The sequence below is a fragment of the Felis catus genome, chromosome E2 (assembly GCF_018350175.1).
Source record: "Felis catus isolate Fca126 chromosome E2, F.catus_Fca126_mat1.0, whole genome shotgun sequence".
In the NCBI taxonomy this organism is placed as follows: Eukaryota; Metazoa; Chordata; class Mammalia; order Carnivora; family Felidae; genus Felis; species Felis catus.
The window spans coordinates 17,696,219-17,708,501 of NC_058382.1; the positions used below are offsets into that span (position 1 = coordinate 17,696,219).

At 50.4% G+C, this 12,283-nt stretch overlaps 1 protein-coding gene and 1 long non-coding RNA gene across 15 annotated transcripts; one reads left to right on the plus strand and one right to left on the minus strand.

The window, feature by feature from the left end:
- The first annotated feature begins 8 nt into the window (after positions 1-8).
- On the plus strand, positions 9-9,726 carry LOC109494631. 3 transcript variants are annotated; one of them, XR_006590611.1, is made up of 4 exons: positions 9-225; positions 2,384-2,508; positions 8,139-8,229; positions 9,676-9,726. It is a non-coding gene; the product is annotated as an uncharacterized LOC109494631 (long non-coding RNA). The 3 variants fall into 3 exon arrangements; XR_002149625.3 differs by lacking the exon at positions 9,676-9,726 and having other exon boundaries at positions 8,139-8,526; XR_006590610.1 differs by lacking the exons at positions 9-225; positions 9,676-9,726 and adding an exon at positions 234-2,290 and having other exon boundaries at positions 8,139-8,526.
- PROSER3 (proline and serine rich 3) lies at positions 2,731-11,534 on the minus strand. Of its 12 annotated transcripts, none has more exons than XM_023245472.2 (11): positions 11,378-11,534; positions 10,205-10,301; positions 9,692-9,894; positions 8,743-8,864; positions 8,526-8,632; positions 7,761-7,843; positions 7,523-7,662; positions 4,269-4,444; positions 3,200-4,151; positions 3,030-3,111; positions 2,731-2,918 (listed from the first exon to the last, which is right to left on the minus strand). In XM_023245472.2, exons 1-11 carry the CDS (start codon positions 11,386-11,388, stop codon positions 2,777-2,779), a joined length of 2,115 nt encoding a protein of 704 aa, XP_023101240.2. In that variant the 5' UTR covers positions 11,389-11,534; the 3' UTR covers positions 2,731-2,776. The 12 variants fall into 12 exon arrangements, with proteins under 12 accessions (XP_023101240.2, XP_023101239.2, XP_023101238.2 ...); XM_023245471.2 differs by having other exon boundaries at positions 8,526-8,635; XM_023245470.2 differs by having other exon boundaries at positions 8,526-8,653.
- Between the last annotated feature and the right edge of the window lie 749 nt (positions 11,535-12,283).

Below are 12,283 nucleotides of genomic sequence, written 5' to 3' on the forward strand. Positions count from 1 at the left end.
CGCGCGCCCCACGGAGGCGGGGCAGTGGGGACGCGGCGCCGCTTTTCATTGGCTCCTCCCTTGGCCTTAGGATGACTCCCCGCCCACCTAGCGGCTTTTCATTGGCTTGGGTTTTGGTCCCATCCCTGGCTCGGCCTCTTCGGTCCCGCCCCGCGAAGTTTGACAGCGCCGCGCCCATGACTGCTTTTCATTGGCTGTCATTGCCCTCCTGAGACACACCCCCAGGTTCTTTATGCTTTGCTTCCAACACTTCTAACACTAAGCCCTGGGCTCTCCCCTTAGTCCATTCTCAGTGACCACTCCTCTGACACTGTTTTCCCCCTTCTGACACTCTTAATTGGATTCTTCCATGGCCTCAGGGCTTTTCTCCACCCCCAAGTAGCTTTTCAAGGTCTCAATCCTCTAGCTCCAGCTTTGTCAGTTGACCCTGACACCGCCCACAGAATACTGAGGACATTTGCCCATGGATGGTTTTCACTGGCTCAGATACCCTGCCTGGGACATAATCTTTGCCCTTCCCACATTGTCCTTACCTCCTCCTCTACTGTTTCTTACAGGCCGGCCTCCGGCTCTGACTCCTTTTTCATATGACCTGGTTTAGCCCGCAATGCAGAACATGACCAGGTCTCCTATAAAGCCAATCCCAATCTTTCCGCCTCTAACTTGAGCCAGGTCCAGAAAACACTATAACAATGCTGTTTCCAAGAAGACTTTCACTGGTCATGTTCTCAACAGGGCCCCTCACCTCAGAAAGTATAGCTTTGATTCATTCTCTCATTCATTCAAAAACTAATCACTTAATTTGTGGCTACGTCAGTATTCAAAGGAAGGGAAAATATATCCTGCCTACATGGAGCAGAGATAAACTGTCCCCAACTGTGCTGTGTCCAAATATCTGACTCACAGAATCCATGAACATAACAAAATGATTGCATTATGTCACTAAGGCTTGGAGATGAGTTAAAATCCAGCAATAGTAATTAGGATAGTCTTTTGTCAACTAGTTGATTCCTACCTGTCTCAGCTTGAACGTAACTTCCTCAGAAATCCTCTTTATATCTAAACAGCTATTTCCTTCTTTTTTATTTCATTTAATTGTGTGGTTTGTTCAAAAAGGCTGAAGACAAATATATGCCATGTCTATGACATACAGAAGCTACTTTTAATAGAAACCTATCCTATCCTCCCTCTTTAATAAATACAGATATCAACATAATCCTGATCATACATTCTCCAACATTTTATTATGAAAACTTTCTAACATACAGCAAAGTTGAACAATTTTACAGTTGACACCCATAGATCCACCACTTAGATCCTACAGTAAAATTAACATTTTACTGTATTTGCTTTATCTCAATTCACTTATTACTCTATTCATCCTGTTTCATTAATCTTACTATTTTTTTGGATGTATTTCAAAATAAATTATAGGCATTGGTATACTGTCCCCTAAACACTTCAGCATGCATATCTTTAACTAGAGTTCAATATTTATTTTTGAGGTAAACTTCACAATGACATTCAGAAATTTCACTGAATTTTGACAAGTGCATACACCTGTGTAACCAAAATCCCTATCCAGCATGGCAACTGGACTTTTTACATGGAAGTCCAGGGCTCCAAAGCATACAAAAGGAGGGGGAGATCAGGGGGATACTGTATCATCTTGGCTAATTTGGTTTAGAAAGTTAAAACAGTATCATTTCCTCTGCATTCTATTTGTTGAGACAGTCACAAAGTTTTATCCAGTTTCAAGGAGAAGGGGCATAGAATCTACTTTTTGATGGGAAGTGTGTCAAATAATTTGCAGACAAAACAATAGGTTTTTCAATAGTCCAGGTGCCATAGCTTAGGCTGGGGTGAGGGCAGTGGAAGAATAAGGGGTTAAATTCCGGATAGATTTTAAAGGAATTGCTAGCCAAATTGACTGACTGTGGGGTGGGGGAAAGAGGAGTCAGGAATGGCCACATGGCTTTTGGCCTGGGCAACTAGAATAGAGCACAGGAAAACCAGAGTGGCAAGTTAGGGGGAAGATTGAGAGCTCAGTTTAAGACCTGTGAACTTTGAGACAGTAGGCATTGGCATGGAAATGGTGAGGAATGGAACAGGTGGCGGAATACAGGAACCTGAGGTTCAGTGGCCCGGTCTAGGGTGAAGATTGGAATTTGGGGACTATTAGAATAGAGATGGGCTAGAGATGCCTGAGAATGAGTACAGATAGTTAAAGGCAAGGACCTGGGACATGCAAGGTGACAGGTTGGAGCAATGACAAGGTGTGACCAGAGAGGTGAGGAGTGGGGTGGGGCATTGGAAGGGTAAGGAGGAGGTGTTTCAGGGAGGGAGGTATCAGCACACTAAATGCTGCTTCTGGCTCAAGCAGGGTGTGGACTGAGGATTGACCATTGCCCAGCACTCTGATGACCCCCATTAGTTTCATACCCAAAGGACAGCCCTTTGGTCTCGGCTGAGACAGGAGGATCCACTCGGAGTTGAGAGTCAGCTAAGGTAAGTCCAGTCTTGCCTGAAATCTGTCCTGGAACCCCTCCCTGTCCTGACCTCAGAGAGGATTCCTCAGAGAGGAAACCAGAAGAGATTTTGTGCCAATGGTCAGGAACTAGAGTGGGGTGGGGCAGGGCAGAGGTACCGCAGATAGGGGGAGGCAGGAAGCCATTTCTCTTAATTAGCACGACTCTTAGCCTTTCCAGAACAACTCTCAGAGAAACCAAGTAACTTGAAAAATATATTTTATTGGGAAAAATACAATTTGTATAATTCAGCGTCGTCTGGTCTCAAGAGAAGCTCCTTCCTTTTGCAGTCGCCTCTCTGGGGACCTGGAAGGTGATCTGGTTGGAGGAGACCAAGTCGCTTGGTCTTCAGTGTGGTCCAGTAAGAGCGATAACTGCGCGGCCACTTTCCTGCAAAAAATCCGGGGTTGTAGAAGCTGAGGTGGTTATGTGCTCAGGATTGGGGTCTGGGGTTGTGGATGGCTCTGGGAAAGGCGTGTTGTAGATCCTGGTGATGGTCACCTTTTTTGCAGCCTCAGCTCGGCCCTCTTAACTCTTAGCACCTGCAGTACAGGGTCGTCCTGGAACTCGCTGCCGTCAGAGTCTAGGGGAAACAGAGGGAGCGCCAAGAGGTTGACTCGTGGGGTGCTGGACTACTATCCAGATCTGGGCAGCCACGCACATCAGCTCACCCTCTGCAGCCTCTAGAAGTCGGGCGGCCTGGCAGAGCAGATCTGAGGAGGCGTGGTCAGCAGCGGACGGGGGCGTAGCCACCGCCTCCAGAGACCCCGCCCTGAAGGAAGGGGGCGGGGCCTCGATGCAAGCGGACACCTCCTTAGCTGGAGGGGGCGGGACTCTGGGTTTCAGATACCCAGCTTCAGCCAAGGGAGTGTCTTTGTCCTTCTTCGGCTCCGACATCGCTAGGGGGAGCTTGGCCTTGGCAATCCGAGACTCTGCTTTAGACCGACTAGGCGGGGTCTGTTCTTTGGGAAAATGGGATCCAGATAGAGGGGGTGTAACCTTGGTTTGGGGCTGTGTGGCCTTGACTTTCTGAGATTCAGTCTCTGCCAGAGGTGGGCCCTCAAGGTGAGGGGGCGTGTCCTCCAGGCTGTCCGGGAAAAGCCGCGCGGCTACTACCTGGCCCAGGGCGCCTCTGAGCTGCAGGCCAGGACCCTCGTCAGCTGCCGTGACTCTCCCAGCGGACTCGCGGCGCCGGGCTCTGCCACTCCCAGGCTTGGGGCCCTGCTTCTCAGGCTGGGCGGGGCAGTTTGGCCCAAGAGCGGGCGGATCCTGGGGGGCGGCTGGGGGCGGGGAGGTGGAGGCTGAAGGTGCCGCGGTGGAGGCCTGGGGCACCGGAGTGGAACCCGGAGGCGCAGGGGTAGAGACGAAGGGCGTGGGAGGAATGGCCCCGAGAGGTACCCAGGGACCAGGCTGCGGGGCCCAGAAGAACCCATGGGGGCTGGGGCCCCAAAAGATGTGTGGAGAGAACCCTGGCGGAATAGGAGGCCTCTCCATATAGAAGGCCTCCAGGGGACCAGGCCGGGTTACACTGCTCCAAAGTGGGACGCAATTAGGCTGGGTTCCCAAGGAAGCAAGGGACTCTGCAGGGGCAGCGGGAGCTTGTCGACAAACAGGGACAGGGACCTGAGATAAAGAGAAAGGGTAGAGGGGTCCTCAGTCGCCTCCAGGCTCCTCTTTCCTCCAGCTCTCCTTAGCATCCCTCCCTCCAGCCCCCTCAAGCTCCTCCCTCCCCCATCTCACTGGAGTGGTGAGGGCAGGAGTCTGGGGTAGCACCCAGGTTCCATCACCCTGCCCTCCTCGAGCCCTTTCAAGCTTCCGCCGCTGCCGCCACTGGTATAGAATGTCATCCTCTGGACGCAAGGGTGCCTGGGAGGAGATCGGGGCTGGAGCAGGGATGGGGGCATGTGCTGGTGTTCCTGTGGGGTAAGCAGAGAGGGGCTAGGGTGATGAGCAAACCAAGGACAGTCTGTTTATATACCTTTTAACTGTACCAGAAAGTTATTCAGACAAGCTCTCCAGATAATGTCCCAACTCCTCATCCAAATAGGAAGTGAGAAAAGAAGCGGAGTCAGGGATAGAGCACTCCTGGGCTTCTCAAGCTGCCATCATACAATTCTTTATTCATCAGCAAGTATTTATTGAGCTCTTACTTTGTGCCTGGACATTATGGATACAGCAGTAAACAAGACAGATGCTCCAGAATCTGCCCTCTTCTCCCCCTCTTTTTTTTTTTTTTTTAATTTTTTTAGACATTCATTTTTGAGAGGGTGGGGAGGGGCAGAGAGAGAGGAAGACATAGAATCCGAAGCAGGCTCCAGACACTGAGCTGTCAGCAGAGAGCCTGACATGGGGCTTGAACTCATGAACTGTGAGATGATGATGGCCAAAGTCAGACGTTTGACCAACTGAGCCACCCAGGGGCCCTTCACTTCTCCCCCTCTTTACTGCCCTTACCTGGGGCCAACCCAACAGGAACCTTTTCTCTTGTTTCTCTACTTCTGTCCTCCCAATCTATTTACCCTGCAGCCAGAGAGAGCCTGGGAACACCTGAGTCAGATCAGGGCCCTCCTGGATTAGAACCCTCCCCAGGCTGCACCTGTCCTGGTAAAAAGCAAAAGCCTGTGCATTTGTGGTTCCCACTGCCTGTCATGTTGTTCCCTCCTGTATGGACAGGGTTCAGTCCCTCAAATCCTTCCAATCTTTGCTCAGTATCACCTTCTTAGTGAGGTCTTCCCTGGCTACCCTATTTAAAACCACAACAACCCCCAGCCTTACCACTCCCAATCCTCTTTCTTGTTCCATTTTTCTCCTTAGTACTTTTCACATTCTAACATACTCAGTATGGCACTTCTTTGTTTATGTATCTCTGGCAGCTACACAAGGGCAGTGATTATTTCTGTCTGACCATTCTCATATCCCCAGTGTCAAGAACAAGGCCTGGTGCCACCAGTATCTGTGGCATAAATGCCAAATGAACTGATTATATTGAACTGCAGTGCCCAGACCCGTGCTAGGGATACCGCAGTGACTAAGGGTAAGGCCACTGGTTGTCCTCAGTTCAGTGGGGCAAATGGACATGGATATCATTCCGATCATTCAGAGCATAACTTCATCAATAATGATCAGTAGGGCTACCATTGTCTCTTAAAAGACCTGTCATTTGATGTTGCACAGAGAAGGGGGGGTGTCACCCTGGATCTCTCTCCCTCACTCCCCTCTATATCCTGTGACTCTACTTCCAAACCTGGCCACTTCCCTCTACTCTGCTCCTCAGGCTCTGGCCCAAGTGAAACTACCAGCATCTCTCACTAGGGGGTCAACAGCAGCCAGAGGGAGTCTGTTAATCCCCAACTTAGATCACATCCTTTCCCTGCTCAGAATCCTCCATGGCTCCCTAGTACTAAGATCATGACCAAATGCCTCCTGTGCCTACCTGGCCCAATGTAATCTGACTCCTGCCAATCTCTTCCACCTTACCCCAGGCTACTCTCACCCCCTGCATCCCTTGCCTTTTCTAGTCCATTGTCTGTACCATGTTCCCTCCCACCTCAGGTCCTGAGTACATGCTAGAGGGCTACTGTCTCCACCATCATTGTTCAAGTCTCCAGTTAGATAGCCCCTCTTCCCCGGAGGCCTTCTGTGACTTCCCAGCATCACAACCATCGCATGGCCTTCATTTCTGCTTACATTTCACTTTTGTTTGTGGGGTTATATAGCTATTTTCTGCCCTACACTGACTATATTATGAGGACCATGAAGGTGGGACCATGTATGGTTGGTTCACTGTGGAATCGCCAAGCCCACTCACAGGGCCTCATCCACAACAGGTATTCAATGTTTTTTTTGTGTGTGTGTGTGTGTGTTTTTTTAACACTTACTTTTGAGAGACAGAGCATGAACAAGGGAGGGGTAGACAGAGAGAGAGAGACACAGAATCTGAAGCAAGCTCCAGGCTCCAAGCTGTCAGCACAGAGCCTGACGCGGGGTTTGAATCCACAAACCATGGGATCATGACCTAAGCTGAACTCGGATGCTTGACTGAACCACCCAGGCGTCCCGGTATTCAATGTTTTTTAGATGAAAGAATGAATACATTTCTGCAGAACAACTCATGAAGTACATACTAGTTTTACCCCCATTTTACAGATGAGAAAACTGAGGCTTAGGAAGGAAAGGTGAATAAAAGGTGAGGTGAAGCTGAAAAGGAGCAAAGAATCAGACAAGGAGGCAGGGTCACGCACCAGGCACGAATGCCTGTCTGTTCACTGTGCCTGCCTGTCCCTGCTCACTTAAGCCCCATGAGATGCGCAGAGCATCTGTTCTGTGCACCACGGCATCATCCCAGGCCCTGGGCATGGAGTAACAGTAACAACAATGATGACAGTAGTAACCCAGGTCCTTCATTCCACCTCTGAAGTCTGAAAATTTCAGACGGCAGCAATGGAGAGTTCAACAGTTTGCATGCTTTAGCAGAGTCACACGATGTGAACAGCACTGCCAAGGGGCTGGGTCAGTACACCAGACTCAAACACATTAGCATTTCGCTGAACAACACGAAATTGCCAATATTCAACCACCTTTTACTTACAGAGATTTTCATGTGGTTCAATGTAACACAACCATAGCAAAAATTGTACGACTAGTCACCCTAAATGAAATACACAGAGATCATAAACAGCCTTCATACTCTTTAGGTCAGATTTTGCATCAAATCAGGTATGGTGCCAAATTAGCAAAGAGCTAATTTCCGATTTTGGACATCTGTGTTCAGAACTGCAAACGGGATGCAGGGAGAGAGCCTGCCATACTAATGATAGGTACTGTTCACAGACCGGCGGTAAGCGCACCCTGCATTATTCACCGACTCCTTTATTAACCCTGTTCTAAAGCTGCAGAAACAGAGGGGCCCAGAAAGGTCCCAGGTGACACAGCTGGTAAATGTCAGAGCTGGGATTCACATCCAGACTGCCCTCAATCGTGGCCTCAGAACTTACCGTGTGCCTTGGGGTCAGAGTCCTTGCTGGAGTCAGGGGTGAAGGTCATGGAGAAGGGAGAGAGGCCATCAGAGCTGACGGGGCATGAGGAGCCGCTGGCATCGCTAGGGCTGAGTGAGGAGGAGGAGACGGAGGCCTTGCTGTAGGGAGAAAGCAGAAGTGAGGCAACAGAGGTCTCAGAGGCAGTGGGCTGGGCCCAGAGCTGTAGGAGTGGGGACGATGAGGGCAGGGAAGTCACCTGCGTTTGAGCAGCCTGGCAGCTCTGCTCTGCAGGCTCAGCGTCTCCAGGTCCACCAGGGGTGAGTTCCACGTGCTGAGGCTCTGTGAGGTGACAGGGGTCAGAGGCCAGCCCCCACCTCAAAGGGTGCTGGGAAAGGGGCTCTGGACAGAGGGCCCGAAGTCCAGTCTGCACTCCACCTGGTACCCTCACATGCTGGCTTAGAATCTGCTCCTCCTCCTCCTCAGGGAAGGGGGACCCAGTGTTCCTCTGTGGATCCACCCCCGCCCCTCCGCCCCCTCCTCCCCTCCCTTGTAGTCATTGTTGTGGGAAAAGGGTTGACCTCACCTTCCTGACCAAGACTGGCTAATCGCAACAATCTGTCCTCTGGTTCCACAGTGATTGGCTCAAAGATGAACGAATGAGAGTAAGCCCTGGTGCTCTGGAAGGAACTATTGGAAAATCCTCCTCTTTCCGCTAAACTAACTATGTAAGTTAGAAACCTAGAGCGAACTAAGGCTATCTTCGTGACTTCACGGGGAAAGCCTGCCTGAGATTGAACCCAACAAAGAGGAACAGAGATTCAAGAGAGTTGAGTTCCTCTTAATACTGTCCAAACACCTGGATCCAGCCATGCCTGAGAGCATTTGGATTTCTTGATTGTATTAGCCAACAAATCCTTCTTTTTTGTTTAAGCTTCCTTGAACTGGGATGGACTCTAAGTCTATCCCAGGGCTGGAGCTGTCAGTTCAGGTACAGAGGGAAGGAAGTGGATGAGGATGTCACCTGCTTCATTTCCTGAAGGGGGGCCACAGCCTTAGCCTGAGATGTGCTCATCACCTTGGCAAGAGTTGAGACTGCTATGTCGGGTCTTCCTTCTGGTTCACGGGCTCCTGCTGAGAAGCCCCAGTTGACTTTGGTGGGGTATGAGGAATGTCTGCTGGGGACATTGATTGATCAGGAAAGGTTTTCAGCTGGGAGTGGATGGGACTGAAGCAGGTACCTGCTGCAAGTTGACTGTTGGTGTCTGGAGATTCAGGCCGCAGCCACCAAAAGTCAGCTGGGCCTGCAGGCTGGCGTTCCTCTCTGCTTGTAGGCTGAGCCTGGCGGAACCGGTTTATGTACCTATGAGCATCAGAGAATGGGAGGTGGGTGAACGAGTGGAGCCAAATAATTATGACAATAACAGTCACAATAGTGACGTTTATCAAGTACCATGGAAGTACCTACTACTTGTCCCTCAACATCTGTTCTCCTTTCTTATATAATAATGCAATATTATATAGGACTATATAAGACTGGACAGGTCTTCTACAGGTATATTTATCAGGGATCCTTACAGTTTTATGGTCATGTAACTAGATTCCTGACCAACAGGGTATGAGGAGATGTGATTCTGGAAAGTGGATGTGGCTGGGAGCCATTTTGGTCCATAAAGGAAAGAGCAACAGCCTAGTGATGGGAGGCAACAAGATAGAAGGAAACTGTGTTGTGTCCCTGACATCTCAACTAGGGGCTGCCATATCAGCCCTGGTTGCTTCTACCTGGACTGTTAGGTGAGGGAGAAGTAAATGTTCTCTTGATTAAGCCCCAATTAATTTGGTACTCTTTATTAAAGCAGCTGAACTTGTAGCATACAAATCCAAGTACTCACTATGCTATAGTACTTGTTATAGAAGCTTTATAGACAGTAACTCGTTGAAAGCTTAAGACAGCCCCAGGGGGATATATGCTATTAATATCCCAATTTACAGATTGAGGCCCAGATTGGAGGGTAAGTGACAGAGCTAGGATTTGAACCCAGGCAGCCTAGCTCCAGAGCACTTCATAACACACATGAAGTGTGGTTCTAAAAGTGCTGCATTAACAACTCTGGCTATGATGATTATTATGGGATGCCTGCCCCCTCCTGACCCAAACCCTTCTTTCCCTCCAGGGCTCCTGGTACTTACTTGGCCACCACGGACTCCCGGCTGTCAACCAGGGTGGGTGTTGGGGAGGCTCCCTTCTGTTCTTCAGTGGTGCTAGGTGGGGAAGGGGTCTCTGAGCTGGATGGCCAGGACTCTTCAAACAGCTCAGAGGAGTTGGGACCTGTGGCCAGAGCCTTAGGAACTTTGGGGAGCTTGGACTTCTGGGACCTGGACAGGCTCAGGGTCTAAGATATGGAGATGGGGAGAAGAAAGTGAGGGCTGAAGGGTCATCCCTGTAGGGGAACGAAGACACACACGAAGCGTGTCTCAGTCCAGAGGGGAGGAAACACATCCTACAATGGCAACAACTCAGTGATTGGGGCTATGACAGGGGATCCAGGTGACAGAGGACTGAGTAAGGGCAGAGCTGTAGGGAGGGCAGGAGGGACTGTCTCTTAATTTCCTACCCCTATCTCTCATCACATATCCTCCTTCCCTCTAGTCACTCCCTCATCACTGGGCTCACATACAGCACTCTCTATGGGGTGTCCTCACCTTGGGGTGCCAGGTCTGGCTTCGGGATGGCCAGTAGTGGCTTTGATCCAGGGCAGTATCCTCAAAGGGGCTGTCTCCGACTGAGAAAACTGGCAGACTGCAAGGGGAGAGTAAGGCTGCAAGCGGAGCATGGTCAGTGCAGCCCTGTTAGGGGGTTGCGGGGTGGAGTCGGGTTGCAAGGTTGGAAGAGGAGGGCAGAACCAGATTACAATTCCCATGGATTCCTGGAAGAGATGAACTATAATTCCCATGAAGTGTCACTGCACATTCAAGATAATGATACTAGAGGCTCGATTCCCACCAGCCCTTGAAGCAGTCTCAGAAAACCAAGGAACTGCTAACTGGTGGCTCTTAACCCTAATCCAATCTAGGAGACTTTAAAAAATACAGATGCGAGGTCCTCACCCTAGGCCAAAAGAATCATAATATCTGGAAGGAGGCTGGGCATCTGTATCTCTTTTGCATCATCCGTGACTTCGGCTCAGGTCATGATCTCACAGTTTGTGAATTCGAGCCCCAAGACGGTCTCTGTGCTGACAGCTCAGAGCCTGGAGCCTGCTTCCGATTCTTCGTCGCCCCCGCCCTCCCCTGCTCATGCTGTCTTTCTCTCTCTCTCAAAAATAATAAATAAAACATTAGAAAAGAAAAGAAAAGAAAAGAAAAGAAAAGAAAAGAAAAGAAAGAAAAAAGAAAAGAAAAGAAAAGAAAAGAAAAGAAAAGAAAAGAAAAGAAAAGAAACAAGCCTAAAACCTATCACTGTACATTTCCCATAAGTCCTTGGGACACTGAGGAGAAAACAGTAAATGGACTACAGTCCCCGTAACTGGGCTCCGCCTTAAGCAAGAAAAAGAAAGGTCAAAACCAAGACCCATAGGAGTCTGGGGGAAATTTTAAAATTAAAACATTTAATTTCCAAGAGGACACTGGGCATCTTTAGAGGAAAATGAAAAGTCCTGGGGCCACTTAGAAAGCGGAACATAAAACGCTACGGGACCCCCGAGATGATGAAGTCCAAGGCTGGAGCAGCCAGAGGATGTAGAGCATCTTGGGAGTTGTAGTTCCAATGCGGTTGAGAAAGAGACTCCGGACCCTAGCAAATCTGACCCAAGGCTGTGTTAATCTCACTCTAGGTCCTCCCCAGGCCTCCTGTGGTCCCCGGGAAGGATCGCTCACCTGCGGTCCATCCCGCAGCTACCTGGGCGCTTCCGCCTGCTAAGCTCCTTCACTGGGCTGACCCCGCGCACAGCTTGGTCGCTTAGCAATGCCTTGTCAGGCCCGCCCCTTTCTGGGAGTGCCGACGCTAAAGAGAGCGGCCTCCAAAGCGACCAATGATGGAGAGGAAAATAAAAGTAATTGGAAAGGGGCCAAAGGGAGATGTCTCACAACTGGCTGTATTGTCGGTCTGACTTGAGAGAGCATGTTTGATTGGAGAATCGTAGCGTGCGGCAGTAATTGGCAAGGCTGTGGACCAATGGAAAGGATCTGAGGGTGAGCTCGCGGTTAGGAAGAGTTCCAAAGTACACTAGCTATCCAGCGGGGTGTTCTAGCCACGCCCCCTTTTGCTGCAGAAATGGACTCCAATATAACTACCGCCTTTCGCGTTGCAGAGCAATCCGTCCCCTCTCTAACCAGAGCCCCTCATCCGTCGGACCAGCCAACCGGTCCCGCGGGGTCATTAACCACTTCTGTCTTGCTGCAGGAGCAGCTGGTTGCACTAAGTGCCAGGCCTGGGCTGCTAGCCGAAATGGTGGGATCAAAATGAGCTATTTCGGGCCCGGCGCGCGGCCCCTGGGGGGCCAGCCTGGACTGTTCGTGCCCGCGCCCTCTGGCTGCTGCTCACCTGGCAGACCCCACTACCCTGGGCACCCGAGGCTGAGTCAGAGGCCCAGAATTAGGCCTGGCTTGCCGGGGGGCTGGGCCGAAGGCCCTGTTGAGATGGGAGTAGGGTCTGTTTTGTGTCCTCCTGACAGCCTGGCTGGCTATCACATTCCCTGTACCCAAGAATCTGCTCCTAAGACCGCCATCTACGTCATCCCCGGAGCTGCCTGCGGGGCGGGAATGGATTAAAGGGACTGCGAA

What these genes read in the sequence shown, in the direction of transcription:
- PROSER3 (XM_045046619.1), bottom strand. Translation starts at nt 10,455, where the DNA reads ATGGGAATTATAGTTCATCTCTTCCAGGAATCCATGGGAATTGTAATC. An exon ending in CCCTTCAGGAAATGAAGCAG is followed by an intron (nt 7,844 to 8,525) that starts GTGACATCCTCA and finishes GTCACCTCACAG; the next exon opens with AGCCTCAGCACGTGGAACTC. An exon ending in CTCTGACCCCAAGGCACACG is followed by an intron (nt 4,445 to 7,522) that starts GTAAGTTCTGAG and finishes CTTACCCCACAG; the next exon opens with GAACACCAGCACATGCCCCC.